At 54.6% G+C, this 27,990-nt stretch overlaps 1 protein-coding gene across 1 annotated transcript in view; it reads right to left on the bottom strand.

Moving 5' to 3' along the window:
* Window positions 1-496: 496 nt before the first annotated feature.
* The window catches only part of RGS9 (regulator of G protein signaling 9), a 59,757-nt gene continuing 32,263 nt past the window's right edge, over window positions 497-27,990 (bottom strand). Inside the window, exons 8-14 of the mRNA XM_040331449.1 lie at window positions 20,527-20,642; window positions 19,958-20,045; window positions 18,511-18,649; window positions 18,343-18,425; window positions 14,114-14,231; window positions 7,006-7,517; window positions 497-1,159 (exon numbers count right to left, since the gene is read on the bottom strand). Coding sequence (XP_040187383.1) covers window positions 1,012-1,159; window positions 7,006-7,517; window positions 14,114-14,231; window positions 18,343-18,425; window positions 18,511-18,649; window positions 19,958-20,045; window positions 20,527-20,642 — 1,204 coding nt within the window. The 3' untranslated portion in view covers window positions 497-1,011. The remainder of the gene's footprint in view (window positions 1,160-7,005; window positions 7,518-14,113; window positions 14,232-18,342; window positions 18,426-18,510; window positions 18,650-19,957; window positions 20,046-20,526; window positions 20,643-27,990) is intronic.

The following is a 27,990-nucleotide window of genomic DNA, read 5'->3' as shown; positions in this document are numbered from 1 at the left end:
GGGGAAGAGTTGAGGAACTAGAGGCTGGAGGGGGAGGAGTTGAGGAACTAGAGGCTGGAGAGGGAGGAGTTTAGGTACTAGAGGCTGGAGGGGGAGGAGGTGAGGAACTAGAGGCTGAAAGGGGGAGGAGTTATGGAACTAGAGGCTAGAGGGGGAGGAAGCAGCAGAGGCTGTGAATGGTGGTACCACCTCCTGTCTATACTTTGCGGCAGGGTGTGCGAATCACAGGATTTGCTGAACAGAATCTCCAATATTTTGGCAGGTAAAGCAGAACCCTGCAGAGATTCCATTGTGGCGATGGACAGATCCTGGAAGGGTAAATCCCCCTCCCCCCGCTGGCACTCCATTGGTGAGGTTTCCCCCTCTGTAGCTCTCTGCAGTCTCACTCCTCCTGCTGCAATCTCCAAACTGGAACAACAATAATAAATCCTGCTGTGGGAGTGAGACCTCCATGTCGGCAGATGACGGGGCGCATTTTATAAATGCCCCCCCCCCGGGAAGAGAAGTGAGGACATAACATTGCTACTGAAATCCCCATTTCCATACGAGTTCATAGTTTTTCTGTGTGGCGCCCCCTTCAGTCCGATGCCCCTTATTGCAGGGTGATGGAATATGGGGGGGTGGGGGGTAAAATCACACTGTCCCCCATGATCGTCTGCAGTCACACAGAGGACTCGAGGCCACCAATGTGATATTGTGAACACAACGTACCGGCTACAGGTATGCTGAACCACTTCGCCGCCGCCGGGGAGGTCCCCTGAGGTTCTAGGGGCCCCTTGGCTGCAAAGGATTCTGGGTGCTTTTGGCTAATAGTGCTGTGCTTATGTGAGAAGGCAGGGGGGGAGGGTTGTGGGGGTCCGGTCATCCGCCCCCCCCACCCCCCGCTGGCAGTGATCTGGTTAATGGTGAAGGCGATTGCTCGGTTGGATCCTAATGCACTTAGTCAGAGGGGCTCCTGGCCACAGTATATGAGAAGGGCCCCATTTCCGGGCGTCCATAGGCAGCGTGCCACTAGCCAGCTTTACCTTCTTCTATGATGTGCTCCCAGGGGCAGATCACCTCCTGGATCGAGTCCTTATAGGCCAGCTGACCGTCCTCCTCCGATTCCATGGGGTAGATCCGACTCTCCGCCGGGATGTCCACCTTTATCTGGAAGAAGCTGCAACCCAGAAAAGTCAAGTTATTCCCAATTACTGAGCAACGCGGCCCCTCCATACAAACCCTATGGGGCCCGGGGGGGAGGGGGGAGGAATATACACTATATTACCAAAATTATTGGGACGCCGGCCTTTACACACACATGAACTTTATTGGCACCCCAGTCTTGGTCCGGAGGGTTCAATATTGAGTTGTGGGCCAAGTTTATGTGCGAGTAAAGGCCGGCGTCCCAATACTTTTGGTAATATAGTGTATATACACCGGGGTGGGGGGATCTCATACTGTCTGGATGTCTGAAGAGCAGCTTGGATGTTCCTACTCTAAAACCTGGTTCTGGGTCAGGGACAAGAGGGAAATGAAGCTACAGCATCAAAATGATAGCCAGGAAATGACAGGCCAAGCCTGACCGGCCCAAGACAGGACAAGGTGGGCTGGGCCTTAACAAGACGAGCCAGGGCGGCCCCCGGATAGGATAAGCCCGGCTGGGACAGGACAGGATGAGCCAGACCGACCCTGGAGAGGACAAGACAGGCTGGGCCAGGACAGGACTAACCAGGCTGGCCCGGCGCAGGAAGGTAGGCTTGGACAGGACAGGGCGAGGTGGGCTGGGACAGGACAGGGCCAGGTAGGCTGGGACAGGACAGGGCCAGGTAGGCTGGGACAGGACAGGGCCAGGTAGGCTGGGACAGGACAGGGCCAGGTAGGCTGGGACAGGACAGGGGCAGGTAGGCTGGGACAGGACAGGGCCAGGTAGGCTGGGACAGGACAGGGCCAGGTAGGCTGGGACAGGACAGGGCCAGGTAGGCTGGGACAGGACAGGGCCAGGTAGGCTGGGACAGGACAGGGCCAGGTAGGCTGGGACAGGACAGGGCCAGGTAGGCTGGGACAGGACAGGACGAGGTAGGCTGGGACAGGACAGGACGAGGTAGGCTGGGACAGGACAGGACGAGGTAGGCTGGGACAGGACAGGGCGAGGTAGGCTGGGACAGGACAGGGCGAGGTAGGTTGGGACAGGACAGGGCGAGGTAGGCTGGGACAGGACAGGGCGAGGTAGGCTGGGACAGGACAGGGCAAGGTAGGCTGGGACAGGACAGGGCAAGGTAGGCTGGGACAGGACAGGGCGAGGTAGGCTGGGACAGGACAGGGCGAGGTAGGTTGGGACAGGACAGGGCGAGGTAGGCTGGGACAGGACAGGGCGAGGTAGGCTGGGACAGGACAGGGCAAGGTAGGCTGGGACAGGACAGGGCGAGGTAAACTGGGACAGGACAGGGCGAGGTAGGATGGGACAGGACAGAGCGAGGTAGGTTGGGACAGGACAGGGCGAGGTAGGCTGGGACAGGACAGGACAAGGTAGGCTGGGACAGGACAGGACGAGGTAGGCTGGGACAGGACAGGACGAGGTAGGCTGGGACAGGACAGGACGAGGTAGGCTGGGACAGGACAGGGCAAGGCAGGCTGGGACAGGACAAGGCAAGGTAGGCTGGGACAGGACAGGGCGAGGTAGGCTGGGACAGGACAGGGCGAGGTAGGCTGGGACAGGACAGGGCGAGGTGGGCTGGGACAGGACAGGACAGGGCGAGGTAGGCTGGGACAGGACAGGGCAAGGTAGGCTGGGACAGGACAGGGCGAGGTGGGCTGGGACAGGACAGGGCGAGGTAGGCTGGGACAGGACAGGACGAGGTAGGCTGGGACAGGACAGGACGAGGTAGGCTGGGACAGGACAGGGCAAGGTAGGTTGGGACAAGACAGGGCAAGGTAGGTTGGGACAGGGCAAGGTAGGTTGGGACAAGACAGGGCGAGCCAGGCTAGCCTGGAACAGAAATAGCCAGACTGGGCCGGGACAGGTCAGCCCCTCGGGCAGGCAACATGACAAGTCTACTTTAACCCTTGGCTAGATCTAAAGATGGCTTCTTACCGTCCGTAGCTGAGCGGATCATGCAGTGAGGATTAGCCGATGGCGGGTGACTACGGACACAATACAAACTGGACGCAGCGCAGGAAGAAGAGGGACCTCCCACATGCATGCAGAAGACGGGGGACTTTTCTGAGGACATGTGAAGACAAACAAGCATGCTGAGATAACAACGCCATGCAAATGATCAGCCAATAGACACAGAAATGTAATTCACAAACTGGACACAAGGTGTCACTAAGGACTGAAAATAGCTGAACCAATAAAATGGTGACAAAGCCACACCCACTAGGCCAACTACATGCAGAATAATAGGTCCTCTCTATTGCTCTACTATAATTAGATGGCGAATAAAGTTCAAATATTTAAAAAAAAGATTGAAACTGAAACACCTCTCCTGGGTGGAGCTTCTTCAGTTTAAGGGGGATCAAACCCCGCCTACGCATCTTCTCCCGGGCGGAGCTTCTTCATTTAATGTGGCTAAAAAACCCCGCTTACACCTCTCCTCCTGGGTGGAGCTTCCTCATTTTAAGGGGGGATCAAACCCCGCGTTACTCATCTCCTCCTGGGCGGAGCTTCTTCATTTAATGTGGATCAAACCCCCGCCTACCCCTCTACTACTGGGCGGAGCTTCTTCATTAAAAATGGAGGTCAAACCCCAGCTATGCCTCTTCCTGGGCAGAGCTTCTTCATTAAATGAGGATCGAACCCTGCCTACGCCTCTCCTGGGTGGAGCTTCTTAATTAAATGGAGATCAAACCACACCTATGCCTCTCCTCATTGGTGGAGGTTCTTCATTTAATGGGGATCAATATTGAAATTATTATAGAAATGAACCCGAGCCAATCAAAAATGATGGAAAATATTTCATATTGCCAACTACCCCTCTCCTCCTGCCTGGCGCTTCTGCATTAAATGGGGATCAAACCCCACCTACGCCTCTCCTCCTGGGCGGAGCTTCTTCATTAAATGGGGCTCAACCCGTGCTTATGCCTATCATGGGTGGAGCTTCTTTATTAAATGGGGATCAAACCCTACCTATGTCTTTCCTCCTGGGTGGAGCTTCTTTAATAAATGGAGATCAAACCTCACCTACGCCTCTCCTCCTGGGTGGAGCTTCTTCATTAAATGGGTATTAAACTCCACCTATGCCTATCCTCCTGGGTGGCGCTTCTTTATTAATTGGAGATCAAACCACACCTATGCCTATCCTCCTGGGTGGTGCCTCTTTATTAAATGGAGATCAAACCCCACTTACGCCTCTTCTCAGGGGTGGAGCTTCTTCATTTAATGGGGACCAATGATACGATTATTATAGAAATGGTCCCAAGACAATTAGAAATGATGGAAAATATTTCATATTGCCAACTACCCCTCTCCTTCTGGGTGGAGCTTCTTTTTTAAATGGGGATCAAACCCTACCTATGCCACTCCTCCTGGGCGGCGCTTCTTTATTAAATGGGGCTCAAACCCCAGCTACGCCTCTTCCTGGATAGAGCTGCTTCATTAAATGGGGATTAAATTCCACCTACGCCTCTCCTCCTGGGTGGAGCTTCATTAAATAGGGATGAAACCCCACCTACACCTCTCCTACTGGGCGGAGCTTCTTCAATAAATGGGAATCAAACCCCACCTGGGAATTCCCCCTACCTGAACACGTCATACGAAGTCTGTGACAACACCAACATTCATGGTGATTTGTTAAAACTAGAAATGTTATTTACTTCCTGTCTGGGTGACACCCTACAACACACTGACATACAAGGAGTCACCAGGACAGGAAGTGAGGGAGGGGGGAGATGATATGAAGACAGATTTAGATACTTCTAGCAGTTCCAGATGCAATGGGCAGAGTGGGGGTCTCCATGCACCTCATCTAATGCAGCGTTCATATGGGTACAGGTCTCCCAAGTGATGGGTTCAGGCCTAAGGAGCCACGGTCACATTTGGGGGGGGGGGGCCGAGGGAAGATTTAATTTGCCCAGGTGGACTCCTGCACTATAGAGGGAGTGTGCATTAATTAGGGAGGAAACATGCATTAAATAATAATTGTTGGGGGGGTGGGAGTATCAGTCACTCCACCCTGACTAGGTAACCCTAAGCGACGGTGTCATCCAATAAAACTCGTAGTGGGCAAAATCGAATGTTTTCCTTCTATTTCCTCTACAGGTCGAAAGTTATTCAGACAAAAAGAGGGACTCAGGAAAAAATACTATGATTAGACATCTGCAGAACGGGAAAAATGTGTTTTGTTTCATTCCAGATAGATTCTATACATTACTAATTTTTGGTTTAATTGGTTAGTTTCGGAATTTGTTTTCGTCAATTCGCTTCGGAATTTGTTTAGTTTAGTTTCATTTTTTTAATTTTCTAACAAATTAAAAATTTTCGCATCAATTTGAATCGAACGATTCGAATTCTGTGTGAAGAATAGCTGGTTAAGGGACACGCCGGGAAGCCGGTCGCCGCGTCCTTCACAACCAGAGACTCATCAGTTGTCAGCGGGCTTCCCTACCGAGAGCCGAAATGTAACGAATAAATAAATTAAGAACAATAAGAAGAATTTTGGGCCAGATTCACAAAAGACATACGACGGCGTATCTCCTGATACGCCGTCGTATCTCTGTGATCCACCCGTCGTATCTATGCGCCTGATTCATAGAATCAGTTCCGCATAGCTAGCCCTAAGATCCGACAGGTGTAATTGACTTACACCGTCGCATCTTAGGCTGCAATTCTAGGCCGGCCGCTAGGTGGCGATTCCATTGCGGTCGGCGTAGAATATGCAAATGACTAGTTACGCCGATTCACAAACGTACGCTTTACCCGTCGCTCTAACTTTACGTCGTTTCCGTCGAGATACGCCGCGTAAAAAGAAGGTTGCCCTCTAGGTGGACTAACCAATGTTAAGTATGGGCGTCGTTCCCGCGTCGAAATTTTAAAATTCACGTCGTTTGCGTAAGTCATCCGTGAATGGCGCTGGACGCCATTTAGGTTAATGTCGAAACCAATGACGTCCTTGCGACGTCATTTAGCGCAATGCACGTCGGGTAATTTGACGGACGGAGCATGCGCAGTACGTTCGGTGCGGGAACGCGCCTAATTTAAATGGTGTCCGCCCCATTTGAATTAGGCGGGCTTGCGCCGAGCGGATTTACATTACACCGCCGCAAGTTTACAGGTAAGAGCTTTGTGAATCAGGCACTTGCGCTGTAAACTTGCGGCGGTGTAACGTAAATGGGATACGTTACGCCACCACTGCGTAACGGATTTGTATGTGAATCTGGCCCTTTATTACTAAAACATTTTATTATAAAAATTAAGAATAATAAAAAAATTCCGAAGAAAACAGCATCAGTGTCCCCCCCCAAAAAAAATCCATACCAGGCCCTTCGGGATCACCCAAAATTCAAATTGTTTCAAAAACGTGTTTCTTGGAATTTGTTCGAAAAAAAATTGGAATTCATTAGAAAGCGAATATACGAAATTAAAAGAATTTCAAATAAATTTGTTACTATTTGATACGGAGGTTCGGATTCAACCAAATCTCTGAATAACCACAAAAAAAAAAATCGATAAAAAAAATAACCCAAAAATGTTCCGAATTTGTATTCAGACGGAATCGAAATGCACGTGTCTATACTACATTATGGCCACTAGATGGAGCAAAGGATCACAGGAAATCAATACTGATCCTCAGCTCCATCTAGTGGTCAGATTGTGACATCTTCCCTATTGACTCTTTCGGGAACATTGAACCTGGAAAGAAATCAGCCCAGCAACATTCGACTTTGCCCCTTTTTGCACAAAACGAATGTACGTTCAGTTTCGCGGGATGAATCGCTCCGAATTGTTATGTATTTTTTATAAAGAGGCAGCCATTGTAACAAATAAAAGGTTGTCCTTGGTGAACTCCTCCCCCCCAATCTACTTACTTGGTCACCTTCCTGGACGTCTGCTGCAGCTGCTGCTCCAGGTCGTTGAGCGGCTGCACTTTGCCGTGATTCACCGCCGGGCACTTGGGGGAAAGGGTGGCGAAGACGGGCGAGCTGGAGCACCCCCTCTTCAGGAGCTTGCTGAAGGACAGGGTGACTTTGGATTTCGGCACGGCCTTGATCTCCACCGGGACGGAGAGATGGTGGTTCCCGCCCGTCCCAGACTCCGACCCGAACGACGCCTCCGTGTTGTCGGTGGAAGACGGAAACTGGTAGTCCGAGTCGCCGGCCCCGTTGGCCTCCCATTTCCTCTCCATGCCCGGCGTGCTCTCTATAGCTACGCTGATGGGGGAGGGGCAGACAGCAGAGTTGGGCAGGGCAATGTGCGCGGGGGAGGGACTGGAGAGCTCCACTGTAGGGCGGCAGGACAGGAAGGGGCTGGTGGGGGATGGAGGAGCGCAGGTACCCGTGTAGACGGTCAGGTGGGGGATGGGAGCCGTGTAATGGCAGAGCTGTAAGGAGAGAGCAGAGGATATCACTAGGGGGGAACTAAGAGTGCCCCCTACAGGAGCATTCACTCACACAGACAGTATACATTTCACACACACACAGCAAGAACAGAAACGACGGAAGACAGGAACGCAAAACGGAACGTGTTTATTGAACGTGAAGACAGTGATGTCATAGAGAGGGAGGAGTCACTGATAATAAAATACAGAAAATTGGAGAAGAATACAAACGTAACAGAAGAAAAAAAAAAAAGGAGGCAGTGATGTCATAGTGAGGACGGAGCCACCATTAATAGAAATACATACAACAGAAAAGAATATAAATGTAACAGAAAAGACAGTGATGTCATAGTGAGGACGGAGCCACCATTAGTAGAAATACATACAACAGAAAAGAATATAAATGTAACAGAAAAGACAGTGATGTCATAGAGAGGGCGGAGTCACTGCTAATAAAATACATAAAATTGGGGAAGAATATAACTGTAAAAGAAAATAAGGAAGACAGTGATGTCATGCAGAAGGCGGAGTCACCACCAATATAAATACATGTAACAGAGAAGAATCTAACCATCTTCTCTTTTATCTGAATTTATATTGGTGATAACTCCGCCCTTTCTATGACATCACTGTCTTTTCTGTTATATATAACTAAGAAGAATTTAAGTGTAACAGAAAAGACAGTGATGTCATAGAGAGGGGGCGGAGTCATCACCAATAAATACACATAGCAGAAAAGAATCTAACCAACACAAAAGACAGTGATATAATGCAGAGGGCGGATTTACTGCTAATAGAAAAATACATAAAATTAAAGAATATAACTAACAGAAAATAAAGAAGAAGACAGTGATATTCTTCTCAGTCATATGTATTTATATTGGTGATGACATCGCCCTCTCTATGACATCACTGTCTTTTCTGTTACATATAACTGAGAAGACTATGAGTGCGTCATAGAAAGGGCGGAGTGATCACCAATATAAATTCAGATAACAGAGGAGAATATAAGCGTAGCAGAAAAGACAGTGATGTCATAGAGAGGGTGGAGTCATCACCAATATAAATACATATAACTGAGAATATAAGCGTAACATAAAAGACAGTGATGTCATGGGGAGGGCGGAGTCAATGCTAATAAAATACAGAAAATTGGGGAAGAATATAACTGTAAAAAAAATAAAGAAAATAGTGATGTCATGCAGAAGGCGGGGTCACCATCAATATAAATACACATATTCTTCTCAGTTATATGAATTTATATTGGTGAGGACTCCACCCTCTCTATGACATCACTGTCTTTTCTGTTACATATATCAGAGAAGACTATAAGTGTAACAGAAAAGACAGTGATGTCATAGAGAGGGCGGAGTCATCACCAATATAAATACATTTAATTGCGAAGAATATATGTGTTTAACCAAAAAAGACAGTGATGCCATGGTGAGGGCGGAGTCACTTCTAATAAAACACATACAATTGAAGAATATAAGTGTAACAGAAAATAGAGACAGTGATGTCGTGCAGAAGGCGGAGCCACCACCAATATAAATACATATAACAGAGAAGAATACAGGTGTAACAGAAAAGACAGTGATGTCATAGAGAGGGCGGAGTCATTACCAATAGAAATACACTTATATTGTCCTCAGTTATATTTATATTGGTGATGACTCCACCCTCTCCATGACATCATTGTCTTTTCTGTTACACCTATATTCTTTGCTGTTATTTATTTATATTGATGGTGACTCCGCCTTCTGCACAACATCACTGTCTCTATTTTCTGTTACACTTTTATTCTTCAATTTTATGTATTTTATTAGAAGTGACTCCGCCCTCTGCATGACATCACTGTCTTTTATGTTACACTTGTATTCTTCTCAGATATATGTAACATAAAAGACAGTGATGTCATGCAGAGGGCGGAGTCACTTCTAATAAAATACATAAAATTGAAGAATAAAAGTGTAACAGAAAATAGAGACAGTGATGTTGTGCAGAAGGCGGAGTCACCATCAATATAAATAAATAACAGCAAAGAATATAGGTGTAACAGAAAAGACAATGATGTCATGGAGAGGGCGGAGTCATCACCAATATAAATACATACAAATTAACAAGACTATAGCTAACAGAAGGGGGAAAAAAAAGACAGCGATGTGACCAAGAGGGCGGAGTCACTGCTAATAAAATACATAAAACTGGAGAAGAATATAAATGGAATAAAAAAAGATAGTGATGTCATGGAGAGGGCGGAGTCACTCCAATTTGAATATGTTTATATTCTTCTTCAATTTTATGTCTTTTATTGTTGGTGACTCCGCCCTCTCCATGACATCACTGTCTTTTCTGTTACATTTATATTCCTTTCCGTTGTATGTATTTATATTGGTGGTGACTCCGCCCTCTCCATGACGTCACTGTTTTTTCCGATACACACAATGGAGAAGAATATAAATGTATCGGAAAAGACAGTGATGTCATGGAGAGGGCGGAGTCACCACCAATATAAAATACAGAAAATGAGAGAAGAATATAAAATGTAACAGGAAATAAAGAAGGTGACAGATGAGACAACGCGCGGCGGACAGAACCGCCAACCTGCCGCAACATATTTTATTATAGGTCACTGCGCCGCCTCACCAGTCGGGTTTATACCGGTATGTGTGGAGCTTCAGAAGAAATTTTAACCAACGTTTAAATAGAAAAAAAAAAAAACTTTATGGTTTATAAGACGACGGAAAAACGTAACGAAAATTCCTACAAATTCTATAAATGTATCAATTTATATTATTTCATTATTCTTTCATAGAAATGTATTTGTTATTATTTATAGTTTATTATTACTCAATATAATGTCTTATTCTTTCATAGAAGTGGATTTATTTTGTATTTTCTGCATTCTTTATTATACAATGTATTCTTTTCTATTCTTTAGTATAAATTGTATTATTTATTTATTTTATTCTGCAATTTCAATGTATTCTTTTTTTATTCATTCATGTTGTACATTTGTTTTATTCTTTCCTATAAATGTATTTTTTATCATTCTGTATAACCCCGAAACGTGTCGGATTTCTGTTTTTTACTTGTAAAATGTCTGTTTAAATTTCTCCCGCCACTCCACATAAACCTGGATTATTACTCTGCTGGAGGACTCTGCTCCTTCCTCTATAACCCTCCTCTCCTGATATACTCTGCTGGAGGACTCTGCTCCTTCCTCTATAACCCTCCTCTCCTGATATACTCTGCTGGAGGACTCTGCTCCTTCCTCTATAACCCTCCTCTCCTGATATACTCTGCTGGAGGACTCTGCTCCTTCCTCCAGAACTCTCCTCTCTTGATATACTCTGCTGGAGGACTCTGCTCCTTCCTCTATAACTCTCCTCTCCTGATATACTCTGCTGGAGGACTCTGCTCCTTCCTCTATAACTCTCCTCTCCTGATATACTCTGCTGGAGGACTCTGCTCCTTCCTCTATAACTCTCCTCTCCTGATATACTCTGCTGGAGGACTCTGCCCCTTCCTCTATACCTCTCCTCTCCTGATATACTCTGCTGGAGGACTCTGCTCCTTCCTCTATAACTCTCCTCTCCTGATATACTCTCCTGGAGGACTCTGCTCCTTCCTCTATAACTCTCCTCTCCTGATATACTCTGCTGGAGGACTCTGCTCCTTCCTCTATAACTCTCCTCTCCTGATATACTCTGCTGGAGGACTCTGCTCCTTCCTCTATAACTCTCCTCTCCTGATATACTCTGCTGGAGGACTCTGCTCCTTCCTCTATAACTCTCCTCTCCTGATATACTCTGCTGGAGGACTCTGCTCCTTCCTCTATAACTCTCCTCTCCTGATATACTCTGCTGGAGGACTCTGCTCCTTCCTCTATACCTCTCCTCTCCTGATATACTCTGCTGGAGGACTCTGCTCCTTCCTCTATAACTCTCCTCTCCTGATATACTCTGCTGGAGGACTCTGCTCCTTCCTCTATAACTCTCCTCTCCTGATATACTCTGCTGGAGGACTCTGCTCCTTCCTCTATAACTCTCCTCTCCTGATATACTCTGCTGGAGGACTCTGCTCCTTCCTCTATAACCCTCCTCTCCTGATATACTCTGCTGGAGGACTCTGCTCCTTCCTCTATAACTCTCATCTCCTGATATACTCTGCTGGAGGACTCTGCTCCTTCCTCTATAACTCTCCTCTCCTGATATACTCTGCTGGAGGACTCTGCTCCTTCCTCTATAACTCTCCTCTCCTGATATACTCTGCTGGAGGACTCTGCTCCTTCCTCTATAACTCTACTCTCCTGATAGACTCTGCTGGAGGACTCTGCTCCTTCCTCTATAACTCTCCTCTCCTGATATACTCTGCTGGAGGACTCTGCTCCCTCCTCTATAACTCTCCTCTCCTGATATACTCTGCTGGAGGACTCTGCTCCTTCCTCTATAACTCTCCTCTCCTGATATACTCTGCTCCTTCCTCCAGAACTCTCCTCTCCCGAGATACTCTGCTGGAGGACTCTGCTCCTTCCTCCAGAACTCTCCTCTCCCGAGATACTCTGCTGGAGGACACTGCTCCTTCCTCTATAACTCTCCTCTCCTGATATACTCTGCTGGAGGACTCTGCTCCTTCCTCTATAACTCTCCTCTCCTGATATACTCTGCTGGAGGACTCTGCTCCTTCCTTTATAACTCTCCTCTCCTGATATACTCTGCTGGAGGACTCTGCTCCTTCCTCTATAACTCTCCTCTCCTGATATACTCTGCTCCTTCCTCGATAACTCTCCTCTCCTGATATACTCTGCTGGAGGACTCTGCTCCTTCCTCTATAACTCTCCTCTCCTGATATACTCTGCTGGAGGACTCTGCTCCTTCCTCTATAACTCTCCTCTCCTGATATACTCTGCTGGAGGACTCTGCTCCTTCCTCTATAACTCTCCTCTCCTGATATACTCTGCTGGAGGACTCTGCTCCTTCCTCTATAACTCTCCTCTCCTGATATACTCTGCTGGAGGACTCTGCTCCTTCCTCCAGAACTCTCCTCTCCTGATATACTCTGCTGGAGGACACTGCTCCTTCCTCTATAACTCTCCTCTCCTGATATACTCTGCTGGAGGTCTCTGCTCCTTCCTCTATAACTCTCCTCTCCTGATATACTCTGCTGGAGGACTCTGCTCCTTCCTCGATAACTCTCCTCTCCTGATATACTCTGCTGGAGGACTCTGCTCCTTCCTCTATGACTCTCCTCTCCTGATATACTCTGCTGGAGGACTCTGCTCCTTCCTCTATAACTCTCCTCTCCCGATATACTCTGCTGGAGGACTCTGCTCCTTCCTCTATAACTCTCCTCTCCCTATATACTCTGCTGGAGGACTCTGCTCCTTCCTCTATAACTCTCCTCTCCTGATATACTCTGCTGGAGGACTCTGCTCCTTCCTCTATAACTCTCCTCTCCTGATATACTCTGCTGGAGGACTCTGCTCCTTCGTCTATAATTCTCCTCTCCTGATATACTCTGCTGGAGGACTCTGCTCCTTCCTCTATAACTCTCCTCTCCTGATATACTCTGCTGGAGGACTCTGCTCCTTCCTCTATAACTCTCCTCTCCTGATATACTCTGCTGGAGGACTCTGCTCCTTCCTCTATAACTCTCCTCTCCTGATATACTCTGCTGGAGGACTCTGCTCCTTCCTCTATAATTCTCCTCTCCTGATATACTCTGCTGGAGGACTCTGCTCCTTCCTCTATAACTCTCCTCTCCTGATATACTCTGCTGGAGGACTCTGCTCCTTCCTCTATAACTCTCCTCTCCTGATATACTCTGCTGGAGGACTCTGCTCCTTCCTCTATAACTCTCCTCTCCTGATATACTCTGCTGGAGGACTCTGCTCCTTCCTCTATAACTCTCCTCTCCTGATATACTCTGCTGGAGGACTCTGCTCCTTCCTCTATAACTCTCCTCTCCTGATATACTCTGCTGGAGGACTCTGCTCCTTCCTCTATAACTCTCCTGATATACTCTGCTGGAGGACTCTGCTCCTTCCTCTATAACTCTCCTCTCCTGATATACTCTGCTGGAGGACTCTGCTCCTTCCTCTCCTAATATACTCTGCTGGAGGACTCTGCTCCTTCCTCTATAACTCTCCTCTCCTGATATACTCTGCTGGAGGACTCTGCTCCTTCCTCTATAACTCTCCTGATATACTCTGCTGGAGGACTCTGCTCCTTCCTCTATAACTCTCCTCTCCTGATATACTCTGCTGGAGGACTCTGCTCCTTCCTCTATAACTCTCCTCTGCAGTGATCGGGAGACATGACAGGCGCTGTGATTGGCTGATCGGAGTTTTTGTAGAATAAAATGTGATAAGTTTCCTCTCTCCTCTCTCTACACTCTACCAGCCTGTCCTAGGAATGTAAAGCCAATGGCGCCCTCTAGTGGCGAGTTCTAGAACTGTCTTCCCATTTCTCTAAGTTTCTCTCTGAATCTACATGGGTGATATTTCTGGGGCCCCATCCCAGCGGGGTCCCCCGGGTTTAGGTGGCCCTTGGAGCCTCTTGCTGCGGCAGATTCCTGCGGTCTAGTTTGCTCATGACCTGGGTGATGTCCACGGTGTTGGCCGCCTCTTTGGCTTTGGCCTCTTCCTCCAGCTGGCGCAGGATCACGGGGCTGGGGCTGGAGCGCCGATGTCGCCGCATGAACGGGAAGTTACTGCTGCGAAAACAAACGTCACATTTTATTCAATCACTTTACAGATCGGCAGGAACCAATGGCTGACAAGAATGATCGGTCAGAAAAGCTCCACCATGTACAGCGAGAGGGGGAAAAAGTATTTGACCCCCCGCTGATATTGTCACAAAGAAACGATCGTTCTCTATGATTTTATTGGTCGGTTTATTATAATAGTGAGAGAAAAACAACAAAAATATTCAATAAAAGCATTTCACAAAAGTTATAAGTTGATTTGCATTTTAAATTTGTGAAATAAGGGGGAGGAGTCCCTGAGAAAGGGGGAGGAGTCCCTGAGAAAGGCGGAGACAGGGGGAGGAGTCCGTGAGAAAGGCAGGAACAGAGGGAGGAGTCCGTGAGAAAGGCAGAGACAGGGGGAGGAGTCCGTGAGAAAGGCAGGAACAGAGGGAGGAGTCCCTGGGAAAGGCAGGAACAGAGGGAGGAGTCCCTGAGAAAGGCGGAGACAGGGGGAGGAGTCCGTGAGAAAGGCAGAGACAGGGGGAGGAGTCCGTGAGAAAGGCGGAGGAGTCCGTGAGAAAGGCGGAGACAGGGGGAGGAGTCCGTGAGAAAGGCAGAGACAGGGGAGGAGTCCGTGAGAAAGGCAGAGACAGGGGGAGGAGTCCGTGAGAAAGGCAGAGACAGGGGAGGAGTCTGTGAGAAAGGCAGAGACAGGGGGAGGAGTCCGTGAGAAAGGCAGGAACAGAGGGAGGAGTCCGTGGGAAAGGCAGGAACAGAGGGAGGAGTCCCTGAGAAAGGCGGAGACAGGGGGAGGAGTCCGTGAGAAAGGCAGGAACAGGGGGAGGAGTCCGTGAGAAAGGCAGGAACAGAGGGAGGAGTCCGTGGGAAAGGCAGGAACAGAGGGAGGAGTCCGTGAGAAAGGCAGAGACAGGGGGAGGAGTCCGTGAGAAAGGCAGGAACAGAGGGAGGAGTCCGTGGGAAAGGCAGGAACAGAGGGAGGGGTCCGTGGGAAAGGCAGGAACAGAGGGAGGAGTCGGCGGGAAAGGCAGGAACAGAGGGAGGAGTCTGCGGGAAAGGCAGGAACAGAGGGAGGGGTCCGTGGGAAAGGCAGGAACAGAGGGAGGAATCCGTGGGAAAGGCAGGAACAGAGGGAGGAGTCTGCGGGAAAGGCAGGAACAGAGGGAGGAGTCTGCGGGAAAGGCAGGAACAGAGGGAGGAGTCCCTGGGAAAGGCAGGAACAGAGGGAGGGGTCCGTGGGAAAGGCAGGAACAGAGGGAGGGGTCCGTGGGAAAGGCAGGAACAGAGGGAGGAATCCGTGGGAAAGGCAGGAACAGAGGGAGGAGTCTGCGGGAAAGGCAGGAACAGAGGGAGGAGTCCGTGGGAAAGGCAGGAACAGAGGGAGGGGTCCGTGGGAAAGGCAGGAACAGAGGGAGGAGTCTGCGGGAAAGGCAGGAACAGAGGGAGGAGTCCCTGGGAAAGGCAGGAACAGAGGGAGGGGTCCGTGGGAAAGGCAGGAACAGAGGGAGGAATCCGTGGGAAAGGCAGGAACAGAGGGAGGAATCCGTGGGAAAGGCAGGAACAGAGGGAGGAGTCTGCGGGAAAGGCAGGAACAGAGGGAGGAGTCCCTGGGAAAGGCAGGAACAGAGGGAGGAGTCTGCGGGAAAGGCAGGAACAGAGGGAGGAGTCCGTGGGAAAGGGGAGGAGAGATATGAAAAGTGTCGGGATAAATGGGCAGAGTTCAAAGGAAAAAGCTGAGGAGATGATAGGAACAATGGGGAAATGGTGGGGAGTTTCCATATAAAGTGCAATGAGAGGGAAAGGTTCCTGGGAAAAGTGTGGAGAGGGGACACATGGCAGGAAGAGTTCCCAGCCTCCAATCTGCTGACAATTACAGCGCAGGCTCTCTAATAATGAGGCTCCCATACAGGGAACAGAGGAGCCACCAAAACAAGGTCGGGATTAACCTCTTCACTGCCCCACAGAGAGTCTGGCAGGGGGGCCCGTCCTGTGCGCTGTGTCTGGCAGGGGGCCCGTCCTGTGCGCTGTGTCTGGCAGGGGGGCCCGTCCTGTGCGCTGTGTCTGGCAGGGGGGCCCGTCCTGTGCGCTGTGTCTGGCAGGGGGGCCCGTCCTGTGCGCTGTGTCTGGCAGGGGGGCCCGTCCTGTGCGCTGTGTCTGGCAGGGGGGCCCGTCCTGTGCGCTGTGTCTGGCAGGGGGCCCGTCCTGTGTCTGGCAGGGGGGCCCGTCCTGTGCGCTGTGTCTGGCAGGGGGGCCCGTCCTGTGCGCTGTGTCTGGCAGGGGGGCCCGTCCTGTGCGCCGTGTCTGGCAGGGGGGCCCGTCCTGTGCGCTGTGTCTGGCAGGGGGGCCCGTCCTGTGCGCTGTGTCTGGCAGGGGGGCCCGTCCTGTGCGCTTTGTCTGGCAGGGGGGCCCGTCCTGTGCGCTGTGTCTGGCATTATCTTGTTATGTTGGAGCTTTTTGATCAGCTGAAGCTACACAGAAATATTATTGGTGCTCTGCTGCCCTCCGGTGGCCATTTTTTCCCCTTCAGCCTCATAATGTGGAAGGTCTGACCACCCGCCTGCAATGCCACAAATGGCCACCGGAGGGCAGCAAAGCACCATTAATATTTCTGTGTAGCTTCAGCTCCAACATAAAAATATAATGCCAGACACAGCGCACAGGACGGGCCCCCCTGCCAGACACAGCGCACAGGACGGGCCCCCCCTGCCAGACGCAGCGCACAGGACAGGCCCCCCTGCCAGACACAGCGCACAGGACGGGCCCCCCTGCCAGACACAGCGCACAGGACGGGCCCCCCTGCCAGACACAGCGCACAGGACGGGCCCCCCTGCCAGACACAGCGCACAGGACGGGCCCCCCTGCCAGACACAGCGCACAGGACGGGCCCCCCTGCCAGACACAGCGCACAGGACGGGCCCCCCTGCCAGACACAGCGCACAGGACGGGCCGGCCCCCCTGCCAGACACAGCGCACAGGACGGGCCCCCCCTGCCAGACACAGCGCACAGGACGGGCCGGCCCCCCTGCCAGACACAGGACGGGCCCCCCCTGCCAGACACAGCGCACAGGACGGGCCGGCCCCCCTGCCAGACACAGCGCACAGGACGGGCCGGCCCCCCTGCCAGACACAGCGCACAGGACGGGCCCCCCCTGCCAGACACAGGGCACAGGACGGGCCCCCCTGCCAGACACAGCGCACAGGACGGGCCCCCCTGCCAGACACAGCGCACAGGACGGGCCCCCCTGCCAGACACAGCGCACAGGACGGGCCCCCCTGCCAGACACAGCGCACAGGACGGGCCCCCCTGCCAGACACAGCGCACAGGACGGGCCCCCCTGCCAGACACAGCGCACAGGACGGGCCCCCCTGCCAGACACAGCGCACAGGACGGGCCCCCCTGCCAGACACAGCGCACAGGACGGGCCCCCCTGCCAGACACAGCGCACAGGACGGGCCCCCCTGCCAGACACAGCGCACAGGACGGGCCCCCCTGCCAGACACAGCGCACAGGACGGGCCCCCCTGCCAGACACAGCGCACAGGACGGGCCGGCCCCCCTGCCAGACACAGCGCACAGGACGGGCCCCCTGCCAGACACAGCGCACAGGACGGGCCCCCCTGCCAGACACAGCGCACAGGACGGGCCCCCCTGCCAGACACAGCGCACAGGACGGGCCCCCCTGCCAGACACAGCGCACAGGACGGGCCCCCCTGCCAGACACAGCGCACAGGACGGGCCCCCCTGCCAGACACAAGACGGGCCCCCCTGCTGACCTACAAAGGGGGCGGGATCAATCAGGTTTGGCGCCATGTTGATCGGCGCTGTGAATGGGTGAGACAAATCCATAGGAGGGTCTGGGGAAGGCCCTATAGATGGATGCTGCTCCTCTAGTAACCTATTGCACATATAGGAAATAAACAGAAGAGGGCGCCAACATGAAGTGTAGTAGAGAATACAATACACTTAGACGGTGGCGCCCTCTTCTGTTTATTTCAGATTCAGAACACTTATAATACTTTTCCCTTATTATGACACAGCTACATTCAACAAAGACGACACAAGATCCTATTGTATCAATCCCTCAGACTGGGCGTGTCAGGACGCACAAAGCTCCACCCACCTCTTTTTGGTCTCCAGGGGCTCTATGGACTTGTTCAGCATCTCCTTGTAGATGGGCGATTTCAGGTAGCGAGCGTAAGAATCCTACTGGGAGAAAAGAGAAGACGGTAAAATGTGCGCAGGAGGCGGGGCCAGACACGCCCACCCCTGCCGCAGAAGAACGACAAACCTTTTTCATCAGCATGTAGATGTGGGTCTGGGCGGCGTCCAGCACATAGCGATGGGGGTGCTTCAGCCCCTTCACCGTGATGTCCATCGTTTTACCGTCAATGTTTATCCACCGCCGAGCGCCCGGCGCCAGGAAGAGTCTGCGGCGGGAGAGATTAACGCGTGAGATTCTACACCCCTTCCCCCCCCCGATGTCCAATCACTGCACTCCTCGCTGTCCAATCACCGCACTCCTCTCTGTCCAATCACTGCACTCCTCGCTGTCCAATCACTGCACTCCTCTCTCTCCAATCACTGCACTCCCCGCTATCCAATCACTGCACTCCTCGCTGTCCAATCACTGCACTCCTCGCTGTCCAATCACTGCGCTCCTCGCTGTCCAATCACTGCACTCCCCGCCGTCCAATCACTGCACTCCCCGCTGTCCAATCACTGCACCTCCCGCTGTCCAATCACTGCACTCCCCGCTGTCCAATCACTGCACTCCCCGCTGTCCAATCACTGCACTCCCCGCTGTCCAATCACTGCACTCCCCGCCGTCCAATCACTGCACTCCTCGCTGTCCAATCACTGCGCTCCTCGCTGTCCAATCACTGCGCTCCTCACCGTCCAATCACTGCGCTCCCCGCTGTCCAATCACTGCGCTCCCCGCTGTCCAATCACTGCACTCCCCGCTGTCCAATCACCGCACTCCCCGCTGTCCAATCACCGCACTCCCCGCTGTCCAATCACCGCACTCCCCGCTGTCCAATCACTGCACTCCCCGCCGTCCAATCACTGCACTCCCCGCTGTCCAATCACTGCACTCCTCGCTGTCCAATCACCGCACTCCCCGCTGTCCAATCACTGCACTCCCCGCCGTCCAATCACTGCACTCCCCGCTGTCCAATCACTGCACTCCTCGCTGTCCAATCATAATAGACATGTGCACTGCCGAAAAATTCCAGAATTTTTTATTCATTCGTTTTTTTTAGCTTTTTTCAGAAATTCGAAAATTCGTAAAAATTTGAATTTACTAATTTTCTAATTCTGAATTTCCGATTTTCAATTTTCATTTCTGAAATCTGGAATTTCGAAAATTTTGGAATTAACTCATTTGTAAAAAAACTCAGGAGGGGGCAGAGAGCCTGAGCCAAGCTGGGCCGGGGGGGGGGGGGCAGAGAGCCTGAGCTGGGCCGGGGGGGGAGGATTGGAATCCGCCACCATTGGATAGAATGGGAATCACAATGTTGGGGGCTGAAGAACATCAGGAAAGGCGCTTAGAACGGCTCAGGTGTGAAGGGGACCTTCTTGGACCCAAAATCATTATTGTTACTGTAATGACCGATTGTCCCCGCCACCTCCAGATCATCACTAATGAGAGGAGTCGGGGGGGAGGGGGGCGGCGATCAGAACCTGAATGAGGGAAATTCTACACCTCAGAGATCCAATGGATCCGCTCCACTCACTTGTAGATCTCCTCGGCCTTCTCCTTCACCTTGGACTGGTCTCCATATTTCAGGTCCTCACAAGCCTCCCAGAAGCTCATATTCTCACCTAGGGGGAGAGACAAGTCACCTTCACATATCAGGACCCCCCAAACCATTCCCCTCAATTTCCCCCCCCCCCCCTCAAACCATTCTACATCCTGCCCCCACCCCCCCATACCAAACCATTCTACATCCTGCCCCCACCCCCCCTAAGCCATTCCTCTCAACACATCCCCCCTCAATACTGCCCCTCAAACACCCCCCCAATACACCCCCCCCAAATACATTCCACCCCAAACCATTCCCCTCAATACCAAACCATTCTACATCCTGCCCCCACCCCCCCTCAATACTGCCCCTCAAACCCCCCCCCCCAATACGCCCCCCTCAAATTATCCCCCTAAATACATTCCACCCCAAACCATTCCCCTCAATATACATTTAGTATGAGCGATAACAAGTCCCAGGTCTGCCCTTTGGCGCCCTTCTTTCTCGCTGGCCAAGTCACTGCGCCCCCCCATCTAATGTGCCCCCCCCATCACACTCACCGCTGAACTCCTTCTTCAGGAACTGCTGGAAGCTCTGCCGCCCTTTGGGGTCTCTGATCAGTTCACTGAAATTGAAGGTCCATCGCTCCACCCGCAGCTTGGTGGGGACCTCCGCCCTGCAAGACACATCCAAGGACATGGAAGGGTTGGTCATTGGTGGATACTCAGGAGGAGGCACAAGATCGCTACCCCCTACAGCTGTCAGTCCTGGGGGGGGGGCGCTAGTAATATGGGGGGGGGGGGTGTCTGGATTCCATGGAAACCCTGAGAATAGGGGTTTGGTGTCTCTATCTCAGCCTGAAGTCTGATCAATAATTATCAATCACCGGGATGAAGAGGACGCGGGGGGCCAATATATCATCAATGTGGGGGGACATCAGAGCGCTCACCGGACAATGGTGGGTAGAGGTTCAGTCATCCCGTCACAAGGGGTGGGGGGACACCAGAGGGTCATTCGTTACGTCACAAGGGGTGGGGGGGACACCAGAGGGTCATTCATCCCGTCACAAGGGGTGGGGGGGACACCAGAGGATCAGTCATCCCGTCACAAGGGGTGGGGGGACACCAGAGAGTCATTCATCCCGTCACAAGGGGTGGGGGGACACCAGAGGGTCAGTCATCCTGTCACAAGGGGTGGGGGGACACCAGAGGGTCAGTCATCCCGTCACAAGGGGTGGGGGGACACCAGAGGGTCAGTCATCCCGTCACAAGGGGTGGGGGGACACCAGGGGGTCAGTCATCCCGTCACAAGGGGTGGGGGGACACCAGAGGGTCAGTCATCCCGTCACAAGGGGTGGGGGGACACCAGAGGGTCAGTCATCCCGTCACAAGGGGTGGGGGGACACCAGAGGGTCAGTCATCCCCTCACAAGGGGTGGGGGGGACACCAGAGGGTCATTCATCTCGTCACAAGGGGTGGGGGGACACCAGAGGGTCAGTCATCCCGTCACAAGGGGTGGGTGGGACACCAGAGGGTCAGTCATCCCGTCACAAGGGGTGGGGGGACACCAGAGGGTCATTCATCCCGTCACAAGGGGTAGGGGGACACCAGAGGGTCATTCATCCCGTCACAAGGGGTGGGGGGACACCAGAGGGTCAGTCATCCCGTCACAAGGGGTGGGGGGACACCAGAGGGTCATTCATCCCGTCACTCACGAGGGGTGGGGGGACACCAGAGGGTCAGTCATCCCGTCACAAGGGGTGGGGGGACACCAGAGGGTCAGTCATCCCGTCACAAGGGGTGGGGGGACACCAGAGGGTCAGTCATCCCGTCACAAGGGGTGGGGGACACCAGAGGGTCATTCATCCCGTCACAAGGGGTGGGGGGGACACCAGAGGGTCAGTCATCCCGTCACAAGGGGTGGGGGGACACCGGAGGGTCATTCATCCCGTCACAAGGGGTGGGGGGACACCAGAGGGTCATTCATCCCGTCACAAGGGGTGGGGGGACACCAGAGGGTCAGTCATCCCGTCACAAGGGGTGGGGGGGACACCGGAGGGTCATTCATCCCGTCACAAGGGGTGGGGGGACACCAGAGGGTCATTCATCCCGTCACAAGGGGTGGGGGGACACCAGAGGGTCAGTCATCCCGTCACAAGGGGTGGGGGGACACCAGAGGGTCAGTCATCCCGTCACAAGGGGTGGGGGGACACCAGAGGGTCAGTCATCCCGTCACAAGGGGTGGGGGGACACCAGAGGGTCAGTCATCCCGTCACAAGGGGTGGGGGGACACCAGAGGGTCATTCATCCCGTCACAAGGGGTGGGGGGACACCAGAGGGTCAGTCATCCCGTCACAAGGGGTGGGGGGACACCAGAGGGTCATTCATCCCGTCACAAGGGGTGGGGGGACACCAGAGGGTCAGTCATCCCGTCACAAGGGGTGGGGGGGACACCAGAGGGTCAGTCATCCCCTCACAAGGGGTGGGGGGACACCAGAGGGTCATTCATCCCGTCACAAGGGGTGGGGGGACACCGGAGGGTCATTCGTTACGTCACAAGGGGTGGGGGGACACCAGAGAGTCATTCATCCCGTCACAAGGGGTGGGGGGACACCAGAGGGTCATTCATCTCGTCACAAGGGGTGGGGGGACACCAGAGGGTCATTCATCCCGTCACAAGGGGTGGGGGGACACCAGAGGGTCATTCATCCCGTCACAAGGGGTGGGGGGACACCAGAGGGTCATTCATCCCGTCACAAGGGGTGGGGGGCACCAGAGGGTCAGTCATCCCGTCACAAGGGGTGGGGGGGACACCAGAGGGTCATTCATCCCGTCACAAGGGGTGGGGGGGACACCAGAGGATCAGTCATCCCGTCACAAGGGGTGGGGGGACACCAGAGGGTCAGTCATCCCGTCACAAAGGGTGGGGGGACACAGAGGGTCAGTCATCCCGTCACAAAGGGTGGGGGGACACCAGAGGGTCAGTCATCCCGTCACAAGGGGTGGGGGGACACAGAGGGTCAGTCATCCCGTCACAAGGGGTGGGGGGACACCAGAGGGTCATTCGTTACGTCACAAGGGGTGGGGGGACACCAGGGGGCCAGTCATCCCGTCACAAGGGGTGGGGGGACACCAGGCGGTCATTCATCCCGTCACAAGGGGTGGGGGGACACCAGAGGGTCATTCATCCCGTCACAAGGGGTGGGGGGACACCAGAGGGTCAGTCATTCCGTCACAAGGGGTGGGGGGACACCAGAGGGTCATTCGTTACGTCACAAGGGGTGGGGGGACACCAGGGGGCCAGTCATCCCGTCACAAGGGGTGGGGGGACACCAGGCGGTCATTCATCCCGTCACAAGGGGTGGGGGGACACCAGAGGGTCATTCATCCCGTCACAAGGGGTGGGGGGACACCAGAGGGTCATTCATCCCGTCACAAGGGGTGGGGGGACACCAGAGGGTCAGTCATCCCGTCACAAGGGGTGGGGGGACACCAGAGGGTCAGTCATCCCGTCACAAGGGGTGGGGGGACACCAGAGGGCCATTCATCCCGTCACAAGGGGTGGGGGGGACACCAGAGGGTCAGTCATCCCGTCACAAGGGGTGGGGGGACACCAGAGGGTCATTCATCCCGTCACAAGGGGTGGGGGGGACACCAGAGGGTCATTCATCCCGTCACAAGGGGTGGGGGGACACCAGAGGGTCAGTCATCCCGTCACAAGGGGTGGGGGGGACACCAGAGGGTCAGTCATCCCCTCACAAGGGGTGGGGGGACACCAGAGGGTCATTCATCCCATCACAAGGGGTGGGGGGACACCAGAGGGTCAGTCATCCCGTCACAAGGGGTGGGGGGACACCGGAGGGTCATTCGTTACGTCACAAGGGGTGGGGGGACACCAGAGGGTCATTCATCTCGTCACAAGGGGTGGGGGGACACCAGAGGGTCATTCATCCCGTCACAAGGGGTGGGGGGACACCAGAGGGTCAGTCATCCCGTCACAAGGGGTGGGGGGGACACCAGAGGGTCAGTCATCCCCTCACAAGGGGTGGGGGGACACCAGAGGGTCATTCATCCCGTCACAAGGGGTGGGGGGACACCAGAGGGTCATTCATCCCGTCACAAGGGGTGGGGGGACACCAGAGGGTCAGTCATCCCGTCACAAGGGGTGGGGGGACACCATAGGGTCAGTCATCCCGTCACAAGGGGTGGGGGGGACACCAGAGGGTCATTCATCTCGTCACAAGGGGTGGGGGGACACCAGAGGGTCATTCATCTCGTCACAAGGGGTGGGGGGCACCAGAGGGTCATTCATCCCGTCACAAGGGGTGGGGGGCACCAGAGGGTCAGTCATCCCGTCACAAGGGGTGGGGGGACACCAGAGGGTCATTCATCCCGTCACAAGGGGTGGGGGGGACACCAGAGGATCAGTCATCCCGTCACAAGGGGTGGGGGGACACCAGAGGGTCAGTCATCCCGTCACAAAGGGTGGGGGGACACAGAGGGTTAGTCATCCCGTCACAAAGGGTGGGGGGACACCAGAGGGTCAGTCATCCCGTCACAAGGGGTGGGGGGACACAGAGGGTCAGTCATCCCGTCACAAGGGGTGGGGGGACACCAGAGGGTCATTCGTTACGTCACAAGGGGTGGGGGGACACCAGGGGGCCAGTCATCCCGTCACAAGGGGTGGGGGGACACCAGGGGGTCATTCATCCCGTCACAAGGGGTGGGGGGACACCAGAGGGTCATTCATCCCGTCACAAGGGGTGGGGGGACACCAGAGGGTCAGTCATCCCGTCACAAGGGGTGGGGGGACACCAGAGGGTCAGTCATCCCGTCACAAGGGGTGGGGGGACACCAGAGGGCCATTCATCCCGTCACAAGGGGGGGGGGGGACACCAGAGGGTCAGTCATCCCGTCACAAGGGGTGGGGGGACACCAGAGGGTCATTCATCCCGTCACAAGGGGAGGGGGGGGACACCAGAGGGTCAGTCATCCCGTCACAAGGGGTGGGGGGACACCAGAGGGTCAGTCATCCCGTCACAAGGGGTGGGGGGACACCAGAGGGTCAGTCATTCTGTCACAAGGGGTGGGGGGGGACACCAGGGGGCAGTCATCCCGTCACAAGGGGTGGGGGGACACCAGAGGGTCAGTCATCCCGTCACAAGGGGTGGGGGGACACCAGAGGGTCATTCATCCCGTCACAAGGGGTGGGGGGACACCAGAGGGTCAGTCATCCCGTCACAAGGGGTGGGGGGACACCAGAGGGTCAGTCATCCCGTCACAAGGGGTGGGGGGACACCAGAGGGCCATTCATCCCGTCACAAGGGGTGGGGGGGACACCAGAGGGTCAGTCATCCCGTCACAAGGGGTGGGGGGACACCAGAGGGTCATTCATCCCGTCACAAGGGGTGGGGGGGACACCAGAGGGTCATTCATCCCGTCACAAGGGGTGGGGGGACACCAGAGGGTCAGTCATCCCCTCACAAGGGGTGGGGGGACACCAGAGGGTCATTCATCCCATCACAAGGGGTGGGGGGACACCAGAGGGTCAGTCATCCCGTCACAAGGGGAGGGGGGACACCAGAGGGTCATTCATCACGTCACAAAGGGTGGGGGGACACAGAGGGTCATTCATCCCGTCACAAGGGGTGGGGGGACACCAGAGGGTCATTCATCCCGTCACAAGGGGTGGGGGGACACCAGAGGGTCATTCATCCCGTCACAAGGGGTGGGGGGACACCAGAGGGTCAGTCATCCCGTCACAAGGGGTGGGGGGGACACCAGAGGGTCAGTCATTCTGTCACAAGGGGTGGGGGGGACACCAGAGGGTCAGTCATCCAGTCACAAGGGGTGGGGGGACACCAGAGGGTCAGTCATTCTGTCACAAGGGGTGGGGGGACACCAGAGGGTCATTCATCCCGTCACAAGGGGTGGGGGGGCACCAGAGGGTCATTCGTTACGTCACAAGGGGTGGGGGGAAACCAGGGGGCCAGTCATCCCGTCACAAGGGGTGGGGGGACACCAGGGGGTCATTCATCCCGTCACAAGGGGTGGGGGGACACCAGAGGGTCAGTCATCCCGTCACAAGGGGTGGGGGGACACCAGAGGGTCAGTCATCCCGTCACAAGGGGTGGGGGGACACCAGAGGGCCATTCATCCCGTCACAAGGGGTGGGGGGGACACCAGAGGGTCAGTCATCCCGTCACAAGGGGTGGGGGGACACCAGAGGGTCATTCATCCCGTCACAAGGGGAGGGGGGGGACACCAGAGGGTCAGTCATCCCGTCACAAGGGGTGGGGGGACACCAGAGGGTCAGTCATCCCGTCACAAGGGGTGGGGGGACACCAGAGGGTCAGTCATTCTGTCACAAGGGGTGGGGGGGGACACCAGGGGGCAGTCATCCCGTCACAAGGGGTGGGGGGACACCAGAGGGTCATTCATCCCGTCACAAGGGGTGGGGGGACACCAGGGGGCCAGTCATCCCGTCACAAGGGGTGGGGGGACACCAGAGGGTCATTCATCCCGTCACAAGGGGTGGGGGGACACCAGAGGGTCAGTCATCCCGTCACAAGGGGTGGGGGGACACCAGAGGGTCAGTCATCCCGTCACAAGGGGTGGGGGGACATCAGAGGGTCAGTCATCCCGTCACAAGGGGTGGGGGGACATCAGAGGGTCAGTCATCCCGTCACAAGGGGTGGGGGGACACCAGAGGGTCATTCATCCCGTCACAAGGGGTGGGGGGACACCAGAGGGTCATTCATCCCGTCACAAGGGGTGGGGGGACACCAGAGGGTCAGTCATCCCGTCACAAGGGGTGGGGGGACATCAGAGGGTCAGTCATCCCGTCACAAGGGGTGGGGGGACACCAGAGGGTCATTCATCCCGTCACAAGGGGTGGGGGGACACCAGAGGGTCATTCATCCCGTCACAAGGGGTGGGGGGACACCAGAGGGTCATTCATCCCGTCACAAGGGGTGGGGGGACACCAGAGGGTCAGTCATCCCGTCACAAGGGGAGGGGGGACACCAGAGGGTCATTCATCACGTCACAAAGGGTGGGGGGACACAGAGGGTCATTCATCCCGTCACAAGGGGTGGGGGGACACCAGAGGGTCATTCATCCCGTCACAAGGGGTGGGGGGACACCAGAGGGTCAGTCATCCCGTCACAAGGGGTGGGGGGGACACCAGAGGGTCAGTCATCCCGTCACAAGGGGTGGGGGGGCACCAGAGGGTCAGTCATCCCGTCACAAGGGGTGGGGGGACACCAGAGGGTCAGTCATCCCGTCACAAGGGGTGGGGGGACACCAGAGGGTCAGTCATCCCGTCACAAGGGGTGGGGGGACACCAGAGGGTCAGTCATCCCGTCACAAGGGGTGGGGGGACACCAGAGGGTCATTCATCCCGTCACAAGGGGTAGGGGGACACCAGAGGGTCATTCATCCCGTCACAAGGGGTGGGGGGACACCAGAGGGTCAGTCATCCCGTCACAAGGGGTGGGGGGACACCAGAGGGCCAGTCATCCCGTCACAAGGGGTGGGGGGACACCAGAGGGTCAGTCATCCCGTCACAAGGGGTGGGGGGGCCACCAGAGGGTCATTCATCCCGTCACAAGGGGTGGGGGGACACCAGAGGGTCAGTCATCCCGTCACAAGGGGTGGGGGGACACCAGGGGGCCAGTCATCCCGTCACAAGGGGTGGGGGGACACCAGAGGGCCAGTCATCCCGACACAAGGGGTGGGGGACACCAGGGGGCCAGTCATCCCGTCACAAGGGGTGGGGGGACACCAGAGGGCCAGTCATCCCGTCACAAGGGGTGGGGGGACACCAGAGGGTCAGTCATCCCGTCACAAGGGGTGGGGGGACACCAGAGGGTCAGTCATCCCGTCACAAGGGGTGGGGGGACACCAGAGGGTCAGTCATCCCGTCACAAGGGGTGGGGGGACACCAGGGGGCCAGTCATCCCGTCACAAGGGGTGGGGGGACACCAGAGGGTCAGTCATCCCGTCACAAGGGGTGGGGGACAC

This window comes from Rana temporaria, chromosome 12 (genome assembly GCF_905171775.1).
Source record: "Rana temporaria chromosome 12, aRanTem1.1, whole genome shotgun sequence".
Lineage (NCBI taxonomy): Eukaryota > Metazoa > Chordata > Amphibia > Anura > Ranidae > Rana > Rana temporaria.
Note: the sequence above shows the minus strand (reverse complement) of the source record. Positions and strands in the feature narration are given on the sequence as shown.